We start from the raw sequence: 17,485 nt of genomic DNA, 5'->3' as shown, positions 1-17,485 counted from the left end.
GAAAACAAATCAGGCAATTAAAACATTTTTTATGAACTTAAGTGCTAAACATCACAAAACTGGAAGCATAAAGTGACTTCAGTATGCTGTATGTTAAAGAAAAAATAAATGCTTTGAATAAAAATGTATTGCCTATAAGAAGAAYAAGAGTACAGTCTTAAATACATGCGAGCCAAACTAATAAAATACAAAAAATGTATAGAAAGATTTGCTTACCAGCTGAAAGCTTAGCAGCAGTTAGGTCGACAGCTGTGTCAGAAGAGCCGCTGAAGTAGTCATTTTTGAGATCATAGAAGGACAGTCCTGTGCTTGTTAGATTAGTCTCAGATAATGATGCTTTTATCCCATTAGTACTTTTAATGCTATACAGTCCTGCATGATCTTTGAAGCCAGCATGGTTGTCAGGTTGAGTTGTTACAGGAGCTTGTGTTCTGCAGCTTCCRGTAAATGGCAGCTTGTAAATTACATCACAGCAGATGCTCCTTCTGCCAGCCGTAAGGTCCATTGGAACCCCATCATCCTCTACAATAGAAGTCACCACTCCTTGGTCTGTATCAGACAATGCCACCATTGCCCTCACTGGTTTATAGTTTGACAAGTCCATGGCTCCAGTAGCCTCAAGAGATATAATAGGACCTACATTGCTGATAATTGTTGGTGCTGAAGTCAATGACTGTTTTCTTCCAGAGGAGACAAGAGCTTCAATGGAAAGATTCATGGGTATGTCTTGAGTCATAGATACTACATCAGTGAATACAGGTGGGGTCTTTACAGGTTTGTAGACAATTTGTGCAAGTGGTTCAAATGGCTTGTATGTGGATGTGGTGAGTGGTAATGGCAGTGATGCAACAGRACCRTGTAAATCAAGCGGTTTCTCTGCTGGAGTGGTATTGTATGAGGCAATGGTTGCTGTGCATGTGACTATTGTGATGCTGTCCGTGACAACAGACAGTGTTGTTGCAGGGATAAGCTCAGCACTAAGATTTACAATCTCAGGCTGCACTGCGGTAATATGACGTCCACTTGAGTCACTTGAAACAGACTGTCGGCAAGACTCGGGTGGCGTYAGATCCATGCCTTGCTCTGTCATTTTTATGCCTGACCTGATAGTGYGTAAATCAATAACATCACCAGGATAAATAATCYTGCCATTTTGTTTAGGGAGGGGTTGGACTTTCGCTATGTCTGGTTGTATAGTGATGGCTATGCTTTGTGGAGGAACTTGTTGAAGTCTTTCATGGACAACAGAAACAGTAGTCCGTTGCACTTCAGTGGTGACCACTTGGGTGACCCTACTAGACAGRCTTTCAGGAGGCTGACCTGAGGTGGAAATTGAAGAGGAATACATGTGACTCATACTGGAGACCACCTTTTCTGGTCCTCTTATCTCTTGGCTCTCAATTGACTCCTGTTGAATTTTGGTGATGGTGATTGGAGCCACWGATACACTTGGTGGAATCTCTGGTACAGAGGCTACTGGGCTTATATGTGTGTGTACATCTTGGGTTATTGTGTCCAGTAAATTATCATATTCACATGGATGAGTCGAGACTTCTGGTTGCTGTTCTGATAATGGAATTGATTCCCTCCTGTAAGATACTTGAGCTTCATAGCCAACCACTGGAAAGTCTTTTTCAGCTGGCATGGTAATTATTTGTGCAAACTGCTGTGGTTGTTGCATGGTTATGGATTCTTGTCTAGCAGCAGCAAGTGACTCTGCTTTAGCTACCTGAGCAGGCATTTCAAGCTCTRCAGGATAAGTAAATGAATCACTAGTGGTGTATGGTGGTTGTACTATGGATGAGATAGATGATCTCCTTCTGTAAGTAGTCTCATCATTTGTTATGACTGGGAATTCTTCAAGTACATGGTGTTGTATCTCCGATGAAGGCATGTAACCAATCATTTCATCTTTTTGTTTTGGTGGGAATCTTGTTTGTCTTTCATGTCTAGATTGCAATGGTATTTCTTCCATTGATGCCACAGGATATGACATAATTGTGGCTGCACTTATTTCACTCTGCCGGGGAGTATATCTAATATCTCTCTGTGTTGAAACTTGTTGAATTCCTTTCATWTGATGTGACACTGTTGACCCWATACTTGTAATAGCGACAGTTTCAGCAACTGTAGGTTGCATTAACTCAGACACTTTAGATGTTGGTGTCACAACAGTGGCAACAGTGAGAGGATGAGGTACAGGAGATACTACAGCAACCTCAGGCAACCTAAAACCAGGGTCAGTTGTGACAACTTCTATGGGGTATTCAAACTTTGTAGTTTCTTTAGCATCAAGATTTAGCTCGTGTGTGAATAGCTGGTCTCTCACCGCAACCATATTTTCTAAAGATTGATCAGTTTGTTGAGTTGATGAGAGCTYCGATAAGGAGAATGCATCTTCAAAAACYCCAGGTATGTTTTCATCTTTAGAATGAACAACAACTTCAATCGCTGTATCTGGTTCTTCAGTTGCAAATTCATAACTCTCATCTTGTATTGCTGATCTAATCAGAACTGCCTCTGTGACACATTTATCCATTTCTTGTTCCATRTGCTCTATACCTTGCACATCTATTTGAGATAAAACTTGCTGATCATAATTTATAGAGTGTACTGCAGGCGGTGTCCCATGGACAACTACTTCTACATGTGGTTTCAATGGCTCTGGCACAAAACCAGCTTCCCCAAGACACCCTGGTTGCACAGTTGCAATTGGTTTGGTTGATTGAAGAATTGGCTCTTCAGATAAACTTGCTGCAAATACTGTTCCCACTTCTGTAACTGCACATAGATGCTGAGACACAGATGGTCCAGATTGCTCATTTGCTATGGATTGATCTCTCAGAATCAGATWAYATTTTGGAAMTAATTCTGATGTTGGTTCAGAAGTTACATGAGGTTGAGTCATTGAGTCTTGTTGTGACACATATGGCTTCTTGATTGTAGGTGCTACAGCATGTGCCATGATGCAGGATTTCTGATCTGATGACACTGTAATCACATCAGCAACAGAAAATATTGGTTGCACTGCAGGGGGCACAGAGAATTCCCCTGCTTGTACTTTGCCAGTCACCACCTCAAATGTTTCTATTTGCTCTGCTTCCACATTGACTGCTTTAATAATCGGAGGTGGATGCTTAATAGTGGGCACAGATGCCCTCCTAACTGTRGCCTGTGCTGAAATAATTTCAGTGGGTGTCTTCTTCTCTGGTACTGTTGTTTGAATGTCTGACACTGCAGAAGATGGGATGGATCTTCGCCTAACCGGTGCTTGAACTGTTATTGTCTCAGTTGGAGAGCCAGGCTCGGATGGTAGAGTGATCACCACATATGTCTGTAAACATTTTGCATGCCTAGGGGACACAGGTGACTTGGGAGATGTTGTACCCAGTTTAGACTCCGAAGGTCTTGCAAGGCTAAGAGACAGGGCTTTTGGAGGTTCCTTCATCCTWGGCAGCGTTGCTGCTTTRGGTGCCACAGGAGGAGGAGGTCTGATATTCTCTCCTGGCTTGTGGGTAAAAACTAGTCCAGCTGGAATTGATATAGGCTTGGGTGGTATGGGTGGGGGAGGCTTAGAGAGATGACAAGGACTGGACACTGTTACAGAAACTGGGGCAACTGTTGCTATAGTGCTTGTGACTAAAGTGGGAACAGAGCTTCCAAGTGATTTGGGTAAAAGGGGTGGAGGTGACGAGGTTGGGTCTGTTACAGGAGTTACTTCCCCACTTGATACCACTTTTGTTCCATGTGTAGGTTTAGGTTGAAGTAGTGGAGCTGAAAGCACTTTCACAGTTGAAGTGTCTGTACATGTATCATTTGTAGTTTGTTGACTACCATATGCACGAGAAGCAACATTTGAYTCTGCATCATCTCTATCCTGTTTGGTTTGTTCAAGTAGAGATATTTTTTCCATGCTTGGTACAATGATAACTACATGTCCTTGTCTAGTTGGAGTCACTACTTGAGGAACAGGTGCATTACCTAATTGTGCAATGTCCATTCTTGGCTGTATATCTACAACTACAGATTGCATTGGTTGGGCAGTGACTGTGGGTGCAATAGCTGATGCAGATGACATGGCTGTCTTTATAAGGGGCATCTCAGAGGTGGTATCAGGTAATGAAACTGATGTAGATCGAGGAGGGGGAGGAGGAGGGACTTTCTTTTTGACAACAGTAGTTAATGCTGGAGATGATATAGTTCCTTGCTCAGGTTGAGCCTTTGCTGGGACTACCACTGTTCTCATTAATGGTACAGATGATTGTACTGGGACTGAATGTACTACTTTCGCTTGAGCTTGAGCTGGGGTAGTAATGACAGCTGAGATTGGTTGTGGTGTTTGTAAAATAATTGGAGCATTAGTTGAAACCAAATCTGGCATCTGGACTATGACGGGCTCGAGGCATGATACCACGGAGAMTGATGATGAGAGATCACTTGTTGAAGCTGAAGTTRTGGTAGCAATAGGTGCAGCTGTGATTTGGGCTAAAGGCTGAGCTGAGACAACAATAGGTGCTGGACTTGGTGCTGAAACTTGTAGAACAGGTGGAACTTTAATTGGTACTTGTGATGGAGTGGAAACTAAGTCTGGCATTTKGACCTTAGAAGTTACTGCAGGTGAAGTCTCAAACAAGAGTGGAGCTGCGGTCTTAGTTGTAGAAGGCTTYCTTTGAAYGSTCTGTGTTGCTTGAATTTTGGATGGATCAGATACCAAATCTGGAATTGTAACTACAACAGTGGCTAAATCAGAATAAGAAATTAATGTTTCACTTGATGGTGCTTCTTCAAATGTGGTAGACAATGGCAATAAGGTATCTTCAACTGAATGAYCTTTGATTGAAGTTGGAGGGGTTGGTGTGGACAGTGGAGTTGAGTCAGATGAAAGTGGTGTTCGAGCCTGAAATGAAGATGATGATGACACATCTGAGGCCAAACTAGAATCTGGAGAAGCTGGTGAAGTTGGGGGTGAAACTGGTGAAACAGGAGAAGGTGTAGTTGTTAGTTCTGGGGCTGATATTGGAGTTGGAATGGGCTTTGGCTCTGGAATTTCACAAATAACACATATAGGCTCCATGTCGTTGGTTTCGGACAAAGATGGACTTATGGACTGATCTTCTTTTGTTTCAGAGTCATCACTGGGGGTAATGTCAGATGAAATACCTATGGCATACTCATCTACAAGACTGTCATCCTCTTCTTCACCAGATGAGCACTGAGTAATCTTAAGGTCTGGTATTGGAAACAGTGCCTTTCTGAGTGCAGKATTTTGAGGAACCATAGGCCTGACAAAAGTTATGGATCCACTGGGAGTACTGGCAACAACTGTTACCTCAGTGCGCCTAGGGGGCTCAGATGGGCGTGGGGGTGCTGGACGTTTTTTTCTCTTTACTGGTAGTTCACTTAAAGTATCAATATCTGAGGGAGGTGTATCTTTTTGTTCAGTGAKCTGAGTRTCTTCAGTRGGTATGTCATCTTCAGCAGATATAGTCACCACACAAGTTTCAGCCTCTGCAGGAAGCTCATGGACCAAAGCCTCCAATGAGGAAGAATCCATTGCTGTCCAGGCTTGTTGAAATTCTTGCTCTATCATCATCAGTTCCCTTTTTTTTTGCATCATCTCCTCATAAACTTCTTCAGGGGACCTGAGCTTTTTAAGAGATTGAGACGCAGTGTCAAATTCAGGTTCTTCTTGAGTTTCACTTATTTTAATTTCTGGTTCCTCTACTAAAGATTCATAAAGATAGTCCTCTATTGCCAGTCCTCCATAAAGGGGTTCAATATCAGGGGGACTTTCTCCTGGAATAGTTTTTGTTTTCTGAATAATTTCCTCATATGCTTCTTCAGCACTCTTTAATGATTTTGCTGTTGTGTCTTTTTCTTCAAATTGATCAGAAGGGGTGTAAGGTATTACTGTTGGTGAAGGTTTACRTCCTCTTTGTACAGCTCTCTTAACATCTGGTTCARATTCTTTACTGGCAGAGTACTCTGAGCCAAATGTTTCATSGCCTTTGTTGATGACAGTGACCTGCCTTAAATCTTCTGTAGAGGACACATCACTGGGTGAAGACAGTGGTTTGTCATGYGTCTTTGTCTTTTCTTCATCAGAGGAGTTTTCAATAGTAGGAAGAGACTGAGTGGGGTGCCTCTGTCTACTTTTCCGATGGTGTCTTTGCCCACTACCTTTCTTGTGGCTTGGACTGCTATCACTGTCCTCTTCCAAAGATGAAACTGATGTAGGTGAAGACCCTGGAGTCACGCTTGATGCTTGAATACTGGATGAACCCTTTGACAAGGATTCAGTGATGCTCTCTATTTCTTCATCAGTGCTTTGCCTCTGCCTCAATACAGGAATAGCTTTCTTAAAATGAGTCTTTGGAAATGATTCGGGAATATGTTGAGAAATTGCAGCATCMTTTTTAATGGGTAATTCAGTCTGGGTAKTAATATCTGATTCACCCWTGTTCAATACAGATGTGTCTTTGATAGAAGCGTTGTCAAGTGTATTAYTCTGGAAAGTTTCCACATTTTCTAAGTTACTTTCTTTCTCATCTTCYGATATGGACATGTCTTTCTCATCTCCCATACCCAAAATCTGATTGCGGATGAACTCATCATCTTCTATGGAAGAATCAGCACCTTCAGTTTTGTCCTCACTGCTAGATGAAACGGTGCTAACCTTTAAGGTCCTCCTTCCAATTTTAGGTGATGGCGTAACTTCACTTTCACTGCTCTCCATTGGTTGGAAACTTAAACGCCTTCTCTCTGGTTTAACTTCCTCTTTTTCTGGCATAGAGTGATCTGTACTTGAATCATTCTTCGCTGTATCATAAATCTTCGTCTCTGGCTGTTCTTGAAGGACAGGTACAATCTGGGGTTGATCATCGTCATACTCTTCTTTTCCAAAACTGGGTGTATTTGCTGCTTGCTCGGTTTGAGRGAGATCTCTTCTCTTTTCTGCTGACTCCTCTTTGGTTTCAACTGAGGCCTAAAATGACAAAAGAAATGTTCAGTTAATATTAATCGATGTCTAAGTAATACTAAAATAAAAAAATGGTCTATTGYTATTGTTGAACAAAATGTGAATAATAGTTGTTCGTACATACACAAATACACAGGTAGGTACACGCAAGTGCACGAACACACACRCGCGCACACACACAAAGCATAAGGAACCTTTGGCAGTGGCATTTGTTATAATAATAAGGTCCACATATGCTAACAACCATTTTAATTGACCATATTAATATGTCAATAATTAACAAATAATAATACAATGAGGAAGAGGTAGAGTCAGAGGTTAGATCACCATGCTTTTCCAGCTAATATTAATTCTGTTTCATGTCTTCCATTTTATAAAACATGTATGATTGACAAGGGCTAAGACCCGCCTGGCTCTGGTTGGTTGTGTTTAGTTAGCACTGGGAATACTGGGAAAAGGCAGAGGAGTTAACTTTTTTCACAATTATTTGTCTCATACTGTCACAACATAGYGATAGCTTTTAATGSAGTGGTACACCAGAGAGATCAAATGTATGGTAGACCCTGTCCTAACTTTTTTGGAACATATTGCAGGCATCAAATTCCAAATGAATATTTGCAAAAAACAACATATTKTATCCTTTGAACATTAAATATTGTTTCTTTGTAGTGAATTCAATTWGCAAATCATTATATTCTGTTTTTATTTATGTTTTCCACACAGTTCCAACTTCATTGCGATTGGGCTTGTACTATTTATGGCCTAAAAAAATTTTAGTGACATTTTTAAATTCACTTTTAATAATTTGAATAAGCTGCTGTTAGTCCAAATTTCTTACACGTCATCATAATTCCAGTACGAAGTTTTTCATCACTGATTGYGCAATGTTGATTTATAGTCTCAGTAAATGAACAGCTAAACATAAACATACAAATTCTGATGCCTTTTCTATTCCAAAACTCAATAATGACAACAAAAAGTAATCATCTCAAATAAAGCAAAACTCTAAAAGAAAATTGTAATCCTATGTATAACTAGSTTCAATCCTACAAAACTGATTTACTAACTGTATTGTAAGGGGAAGTGTTTTTATTCTTTCCCCTATTTAGTTTTTTTCTAAATATATAGCATATTTAGAAATATATTAACCATTAATGTGATTTATTCTTTATATTTTTTATATTTGTTTAAAAAAGCTAAGGKAAGTTTTGTCTTCTTTGAGAGTTTCCTTGATTTTTCTCTGACTTKATATTCCAACAAAATTATTCTATATATTTGCCAACTATCAAAGAAAACTATTSACCACAGAACAGTATGTCAGCACCACTTGAGGCTTTACTTGAAACTTTGAAYTGTGATTGTTTTCACGACTCACACAAACAAAATTAACATTGTGAGCACAAATGATTTTTTTTCCTTAGCCCTTTTTAGAGAAAATACAACTGAAAGTGTCCAGTATCAGTTTTGTCCAGAAATATATATTTATCTAAAAAAATATGGTGTTTTCAAGTAGCTCCTCAATTTCAAACCTTGTTTGTAAGGGTGATGTAAAAAGGAGAAAGTGCTGAGGAAGATCTCAATTAAATTGGTATAAATAACRGAAATATTTTAATAATATATATTTGATTATTTTTCTTACCAGTCTCGCTGTAGGGAGAGGCTGTGAAACTTGAGTTGAGATGTCAATAATCTTTTCAATCATCTTATCATCCGGTTCCTTGCTATCAGCTGCTATTATTTGTCCAGATTCCACTGCCTTCTCCTGTTCTTGTAACCATGGTTGCAGTTTCTCCTGCAAAGAAGAAGTTGTGTCCATCAGATTGATATGATCATTGGTCTGCACCTCTGTAATTATTCTCCCTGATACAGGGAGCTCTGGCTTAGCTTTTTTCTCTTTAACAACTTCAAACATTGTTACCTCTTTAACAGTTTCCATGWCAGACGTTTTGGTGCTTGACACATCAGGCTTTGCTACTACAGGTTCTTGAATGGAATCTTCAAAAGACTGTTTATCTGAGGCAACAGATGAAACATCTGTCAAGGTGACTAACTGTTTTCTCTCCAGTTCTTTTTCCTTGGAAGGATCAGGAGCTAAGTTTTTTATCTTGGCAGGTTCTTCCTTCGGTGTTGTAGCTGAAATTATTTGTACTCCTTCAGTAGGGGCAGGTACAGGTTTTGGTGCCGTGACTTCAGTTGTGAGCTCAATTTTGACGGGTGAGGTTTTGGACGCTGCCATGTCAGAAGTTGATGTTGCCTGGATTTCTGGTTTGGCAGGCACATRTGTAGGTTGAGACTTTTGTTGTGAATCTCCAAGTTGTCCTGACAAAGCTCTTTGAGTTTGGCAGCTCAAGCACAACCATTCCTTCTGTAAAAACAACAGACAACACAGAACTGTTAAAACACACTTTAGAAAGATTGAGAAGAAAAGGAAACACAAGAGGAATTTATTCAATTAAAGACATTAGCAGTAACTGAAGAATTTGATTTAAAGATTCTATTTGGCATATTTTTAAAGACAAASCAATAGCCAAATGCATCAATAAACATTTTACTTTGAGAAATACAAGAGCATAGACACAATGTTGAATAAAAGCTAACATAAACTAATTCATACTATGGCAATTCCATATAATTCACCTGTATAAAACCATTACACATGTAGATTTAAATTTATTATGCTTGTAGTACACAACGAACAGCCTAGATTTAACTTTAAAAGCTTTAAAAATTAAAAATTAAGAAATCAATACATTCAATTCCTTCCTCAAAGTGTTTTCAAAATAATCTTGCCTTGAAATTAAGTCTAATAAAAGTAGGATGTTGTGCCACAGATATTGTTCAGAAACCTTGCAGTTAAGACAAAATTATTTACACACCTGTGATTTATATTTGAAAATATGTTCAGTCAGCTTAGAGGTTTGTTTCAGGTTATAAATGGGGCAAGCATCTCTTGTAAGATAACAAAACAATTTAAATGGACTATACATTTTGAAATATATGTAATAAAAATGAACAAATTAAAACACATAAAAAATACAAATGATTCAACTGTATTTCAGAATAATATATCAAATGTTATCAAAATACTTCTAGGTAATCACTGGAAAAAATCTTTATTAGTCCTCCACCTCCAGACCCACCYCAATGACCCTACATGGCTAAGCGGGTATACATAATGACTGGATGGATGAAATGATGAAAAAAAAAAACCCTGTCAGCAAGCAAAAGTTCTTCTGTAGCTGACACATTTGGAACATCTTACCAGTTAAATGTTTAAGTCACAATCAGAAAATTAAGCATTTCATTACATTTTGGAAAATGTGCTACACAAAGCTTTATCAAGCTAGAGGACTCCAAAGCACTTCACACTACTTTCAGTCATTCGCCCATTCATCTACATTCACACCGTGATGTTAAGGTGAAAGAATCAGTTACAAAAGTTTAAATTGCCTCAGAAAATAAATATATATATAAAAAAACGACACTATGTCATGCCATAGCTGGATTTTAAATCAAACTAGTCAATCAAAGGTGCTAGTCTTGCTCTAGAAACAACAAATAATTTATTCCTGTCTTATGGCTATGGATTTATTTTCTGTTTTTGGAAATCTTAGATAAATTTCAGCATGTTATACTGATTAATCACATTGCATTGAAGCTAATCATCGGTTGTCAGTTCACACAATCATAGTTGAATATCAAATGTATTCTCATCAAACTATCATATCCACTAGCAGCCTGTGGTGGTAAGATAACTGCTATGAGATGGGACTGCACATTACAAGTAGCACAGCAACAGAAATGCTTACCTTGCAGAAGAGCTAATCGCATTTTCAGATAAATTTCATTTGGGATAATGACATGTTTTTGGTCCCTCTGTGTGTTATCAATCAGCAAATAATGAACATAAARGCTGTCAACAGGCAAAGCAAAACGTCTGTACTGGCAATCTAGCAGATCAAATCACAGCAATGCGCCTGCCTCTGCAGAGCCGGCAAGAGTTGTTCTGATACAGGAAGGGGGGAGATTACAATACACACATATTCTGTTTAACACTGTAGAGAAATGTGAATTTGAACATGTGTCTTTTGGAGTTTGAATGATGATGCTGTAGTAACAGAAATGACACTAATGTTTCACATTCTGTTTGTCATACTCAGTACTGTCACCTTAGATATTTTGTAACACAAGAGAAGCATGATTACATGCAAGGCTACAAATCAAATTCACTAAGAGCTATCTTCAGTTACATTGAAGATMATTTTCTCTTCAGTCTTTGATGAATAAAGTCTGAACTAATCTAATGCAGAACACAGTTTAACTTGGAGGAAAGCTGACGCTGATGCATTCAGGTTGATTGAAACAAATATGCTGTTGCCCAGTCACTTGCGGTTCACTCAGCAGTATGATAATTATGTTTACTAAGGCAGGAGGGGTACATCATGATGCTTATAACTCAGTAAACTAGTAAACGATTTCAATTTGATTATGAACTCATGCATGCTTTTAAGACTGCTTTTTTTCATTAACATTCTTTAAACTGCTATTTGTGTGGTTTATACAGAGCACATCAACCAGCTTAAATTGCATGARTACATTACAGAGCAATTTATATTACTACACAGAAACACTGTCTTTGTAAGTCAACGACATGTACCCCATCACGTCTATTTTCAGTAAAATCTTCACACATTTCACTGTTTCTCTTTCACCTGCTCTGTCATGCACACATGGTGCAGTTATAGCGAACAAGTAAAAACTAGCTTTTGCCAAAGTATGCAAATYAGCAAGCAAGTTGAGATTAATTTTACTACTGAAAACAAGAACTRTTGTGTCAAATCAGTAGTGGCAACTTTTGCGTATATGTAAATATACTGATGGCAGGTATAATCTTGAGAATACTGCTGAAACTAAACCATGTGTGCTTCAACAAAATATTATTTGTATGGCATGAAGGTTAATTCAGCTTTAGTTTATTTAAAGATCCTTTTGCACTGGGTGCCTTTATTTAGACTAATCCGACAGAAAGGGAGGTTGGAGATATGCTGCAAACATTCTAAGGTCAGGAWTCAAACCTTGGATTTGGTAAAAGCTCAACAGGCTAAAACAGGTCAACATTGCTATACTCCACTCTGACTTTTTTCTTACATTACCATTTCCTGGAAAGTAAAATTGCATTCCGTTTTTTTTATAACTTCATTTTATAGAAAATACCAATACTGAAAACTATGTTTTTTGGCCAATTGCAAAATATACTCTTCTTCTATTATTATTGTTGTTGTTGTTAACTTAATCTTTCCTGCCACAGTGCCTCCCAATTAGCCACTTGTTTTAAGAGACATGAATCACAAATATGGTTATTGGAAACTTACCATTGCCCTTTTGTCTGATTAAATCTATTTTATGAGGAGGGAGAGAGCAGGAGCTCCTTGCAGAGAGCCATGGGAACCACTGCTCTCACAAGCTGCAGTGTGATATGCCTTTAAGTGAATTGTCTGACCATCACAAAGATCGAGGTTAGGACATCTTCTGAAACACAATTTGTAGGCATCAGCTTCTGTTTGTATAAAACATGTTACCAATATCATTATATTATTATATTATTTGGATCAAGTCTAATAAATAGTTACTCAGAATGTTAAGTAAAAGAATGACATATCGGTCTAAGCTAGCTTTAAACTTTGTATTTTTCAAAGCAAAACAAGATTTAACTAGAATCACACAAAAAAAGTGGTTATTGTCATTTTCATCTAATGGCATAATTTCTCAGTCTCCATTGCTGTTCTGTTGTTTTTAATTGAGCCAGAGAGGTCCCTATTGATTTTCTGGCACAAACCTTTGGGTAGAGGAAAGGCTGCAAATATGCTGGGCTTTCAGCAGCCCCACAGGGCTTCACTCTTTATATATTAAGCCCTGGGATAACAAAGAATGTTGACCTACTAATCTGTAATAAGCAGAGTGCTTCATTTTGCAAACAAGGAAATGCATCCACTGCATTTTTCCACTCTGACAACTGGTGCATCAGCAAACTTAGCTTAAAGCCACAACATCTTTCAAAATAGCAACACTGATTTTGCTTAGGTGASTGACTGCAGCTTGAGGGATGAACAATATAATAACAAAAACTACCTTTGAAATAATAAAAAAAAACACTCTAAAGTGAGAATATTGAATATGCTGTTTTAAAATTTAAATGTTTATATATTTTTGCATCACAAAGAAATTAAAACTTTAGAATAGCATTGATGTACTATTTATGGAGACTATGCTAAAACTGTACCAGCATTGCAAGTAAATTATGCTTGATAATTTTTCACACATTACTTGACATGCACTTGTACTGCATCAACTCTGTTACTGAAAAACAAAACTTAGTGTTAGAAAAACTTATTAGTGGGGTTAGTTTAACCATAAACCAATATAAAAACAAAAGTTTTGATTAAAATTTTAATATTGGGGAAAGTTAAGTATTAAAAAAAATCTGAGTGTCATACCTTAATCAGCTAATTTACTCAAAACACCTTAAACGTTTTCCTGCTCCTCTAAACTATTTCTGAATCATCGCCATAAGTTGCACAATCATGGGAAAGACCGCTGACCTGACAAATGTCATAGATACCGTCAACAAGGAGGGAAAGCCACAAATAATCATGATAAAGAAGCTGGATGTTCACAGGGTTCAGTATCTAAGCATATCCATTCAAAGTTGAGTGGAAGGAAAATGTATGGTACAAAAGGTGTACCAGCAACAAGGATAATTGCAGCCCAAAGAGGATTGTTCAGCAAAATCAATTCAAGATTTTAGAGGAGCTTCACAAGCAGTGGACTGATGCTTGTGTCACTCCAATCATGCAAATGTGGGAAAATCAGGAATGCTTGACCCAGCATACAAAGGCGAGTTGCACATATATGAAATTAATAGGCATTTGCGTATGTGTGTGTAAGTAATATGTTATAATTTGGGACTGTGTTCCTATCTCCATATTGCAAAAGCAGGACCAATTCTACTTTGAAATTTGCCAACTAGAAAGGCATGAATATATAATGTAATTCTAGAGTATGTTTTTTTCTGAAATGATGTTGTGTTTTTAATGATCCATGCATGTTTTGGTTTATTGTAACTTCAAATAGCCTACTGTCTCTGCTTGACCTAACAAGGCATGTGCTTCGTCCTGCTAGTCACTGGGAGGAATGAATGTATTTTACATTGAGCTCAAATGCAATAAAAAAATTGGCCTTTTTCTCTAATTTTTCCATAATTAGATGTGTTAGTTTTTTTGTTTCGTTTTCATTTATAGTAAATGTTTATATATTCTGGTGATAAAATATATAGACCTTCAAGAAGTACAGAAGTATCTTTAAAAAGTATTTACTGTTATTTTAACACATTTATATTTTCATATTAATTCTTGACCATAAAAAAAAATTATGTAATATTTTCCACTACAAGGTTAAAACCAAATAACTTTTTGTTCCACGTTTATTTTTTTTGTTCATTGTTGGTCATTAATAAGAACTACAAATTACCAACATGCATGGATCTAGAATTATCATCCCATTACAATCATAACATGAATCATTACATTTCAAAGTCCGTTTTAAGACTTTGTTTTCTTTCGTATCTCTCTTCTTAATGCTGATCTGCTATATATAATTGGATATATGCTCTTGTTTTTACTTGTATCTTCGTTATGTTTTTTCATTGGTGGACTACATGTACTACATGTACTACTACATGTACCATGCTTTTTCCAGTTTCTGAAGAGATTAAAAATATCCTTAGAGATCCTTTGCAACTGCTATATTTGAACACGGTAGCTTGAGATAAACCCAAAGCTTTTCCCACATGATCTTTGCACAAGTAAAACTGGCAGCTAAAATGACATTTCATTTCAAGCCATTCTATAATTAAAATATGCCAGGCCAAATCCTTAGCTGTACACAGCAATGCCAAAAAATATTTGTGCTCCTTTTCTTACTTGTTACACATTTCTATACATTTTGGTATATCAGTCCTCTCAACTTATAACCCTGACAATATTTTTTTCTGTAACTTTGAGAATCTAAGCAAATATGATATAAAAAGATATTTCAGCTCTTTATTTCTTTTTACAATGATAAACCATTAAAACCATTAAACCACCATGCAATAATATGCTCTGCCTTTTTTCCAGCCCAGCAGTGTTGCAAAAAAATAAAAAATAAAATAAAAAAATCCATCTAAACTCAACATGCATAGACAAGCAAACTGTCATTCAAACTGTCTCATCTGTCATGTAACTAGCTTTAGTTGACAAACCATGATACACGTGTGTCCTACTTATCAGACAACAGTCACTCTAAGGCTTTTAATGACATCAGCTGAAGCAACACAGGCAGCATAGAGAAATGGACAGACTTTCTCTTTGCACTCAAGATGCCAGAAGCAGCCTCCTCTTTCAAATGTTATGAGTCCTTTTCAAATTGAAGTAGCCCACAAAAAAAATGTTATGACAGAAAATTGACAAGAATAAAAAAGGCCAGTAGAAGAGAGTATGCTTATTCTTTCTGCCCAGCTGTCATGGGGTTAGTCTAATTCTGTTTCGCTAAAAGGGATGCATCTGCACTGTACACATGCAAGAAAAGAATCTGAGGAAATTCTCTCCTGCCCCTAGAAGACCAGTTTCTATTTTTAGTGTCTCCTCTGTTGAGATACACATCTGCAAGTTCTATATGTTTTCTTTACAACAATGATGAAGGTAAACATCTGCTTGCATATGTTATCTAACTCCATAAAAAAAATTATGGTAAGATCCTCCCATTTCTTTTTCAAAGGGGCTGATCTTATCTCCAGCAGTGATTAGGTGAGAGGCAGGTTACACCCTGAACAAACAGCCATACCTGCATACATGCATGCTTATCCAAGGACAATTTAGAGGAAATGAATAACCTAACATTGGACTGAGAGCAGAAGCCGTAGTACCCGGAAAGATTCCACAAATTTACAGGGAGAACAGGCAAGCTCCATACAGAAAAAACCAGAGAGCAGCATACAAAACTTGTATTACCTAGTTTCTTGAATTCTGACTCTTAGGATGTGGGAGATGACTTAGTAACATCTTAAGGGATTAACTATTCAAGATGACATTCAAAAAAATATTCCATCAGAATAAGTAGAAGGCATTGACACTCATGAATCCATCAACCTTAACCCGCCTGTGTGAAAGCCAGCACACTTGTGTCATCACCACCCACAAACCCACAAACAATGAAGAAGAAACAGCTGAATTACCAGAAGTCATTGACATCAGAGGGCGCAGACTGACTGACAAGAAACATCAGATTCTATGACGTATTGTGTTGTGATGAGGTTAATCCATTTTATACCCACTTATTGGCATATCACAGGGATTTGCTATTTCAAATCTCTGACAGAGTTTGGAGTTTCCCTCGTCCCTGGTTTCCTATTACAGCAGATCCCATCTCACTAATGCTGTTGCGCAACCATCAATCATCACTTTAATACTTTTCAGTACTGCCAGTCTGTCGACAAGCCAGTTATGCAACAAATCTGACCTGTCCAGTCAAGAGAGAAAGCCCCAAAACAGCCTACATGTTGTCTTGCATGTGTTTTTTWAAAAAAAATGAGATCCTTAATTCAAAGTGGAGGAGAGAATATCATACATCCAACTAGGATCCCGATTAAAGTCAAAGTCTTATGAAAATCGTAAGTGCCGCACATTTATCAATACTGCTACATAACTTATGTATCTACAACACATATGGCAGCACTAACCCTATAACAAAATTACTTAATCTTGCAGTATAAAATGTATATACTTCACTCTGCTCAGTATACTGGATGCTGAATTTAATTCTGATGGCATTGCTTGCCATTGCTTACTATTAAATTAATTTAATGATTTGATCAAGATGTAAATAACCTGGAACTCTGGTCATACAAAAAAATGATTTAAGGTTATTTAAATGAAAGAAAGTGAAAATGAAAATTTTGCATCATCAAGAGAAAAATTTGGCATGCAAAAATAACATTATTTTGACTTACTTTTGCAGTATGGGGCATGGGATTAAATCCACAGAAATTGCAGACAGTGTTTTTGCATTCAGTGCAGGTGTTGTAATTTGGACTATCTGTTGATCCCACATTCAGTTCAGCCTCACAAAGAGGACAGGTGGACACACTTGGTGTAGGAAGAACCTTGTTCACCTCTGTGGACAGTGGTGAATCTTCTATTTTTTCTTGAAGTGATGGAGTAGGTCTGGTCTGTGGAGGAGATGGAGCAGGCTGGTCTTGTTGAGGTGGTGGAGCAGGCTTATCTTTTAGAGGGGGTGGAGCAGGCTTGTCTTTTAGAGGGGGTGGAGCAGGCTTGTCTTTTAGAGGGGGTGGAGCAGCCTTGTCTTTTTGAGGGGGTGGAACAGGCATGTCCTGTTGTGGTAGAGCAGGCTCGTCTTTTTGAGGTGGAGGAGCAGGCTTGTCTTGCAAAGGTGGTGGAGCAGGCTTGTCTT

General features: G+C 37.8%; 1 protein-coding gene across 1 annotated transcript in view; it reads right to left on the bottom strand.

The window, feature by feature from the left end:
• pclob (piccolo presynaptic cytomatrix protein b) overlaps nucleotides 1-17,485 on the bottom strand; it is a 61,478-nt gene that overhangs the window by 28,913 nt on the left and 15,080 nt on the right. Inside the window, exons 12-15 of the mRNA XM_017305162.1 lie at nucleotides 17,025-17,485; nucleotides 8,898-9,344; nucleotides 8,619-8,771; nucleotides 217-6,985 (exon numbers count right to left, since the gene is read on the bottom strand). Coding sequence (XP_017160651.1) covers nucleotides 217-6,985; nucleotides 8,619-8,771; nucleotides 8,898-9,344; nucleotides 17,025-17,485 — 7,830 coding nt within the window. The remainder of the gene's footprint in view (nucleotides 1-216; nucleotides 6,986-8,618; nucleotides 8,772-8,897; nucleotides 9,345-17,024) is intronic.

The sequence above is a fragment of the Poecilia reticulata genome, linkage group LG6 (assembly GCF_000633615.1).
Source record: "Poecilia reticulata strain Guanapo linkage group LG6, Guppy_female_1.0+MT, whole genome shotgun sequence".
NCBI classification, from domain to species: domain Eukaryota; kingdom Metazoa; phylum Chordata; class Actinopteri; order Cyprinodontiformes; family Poeciliidae; genus Poecilia; species Poecilia reticulata.
This window is presented reverse-complemented; position numbering and strand designations above follow the sequence as displayed.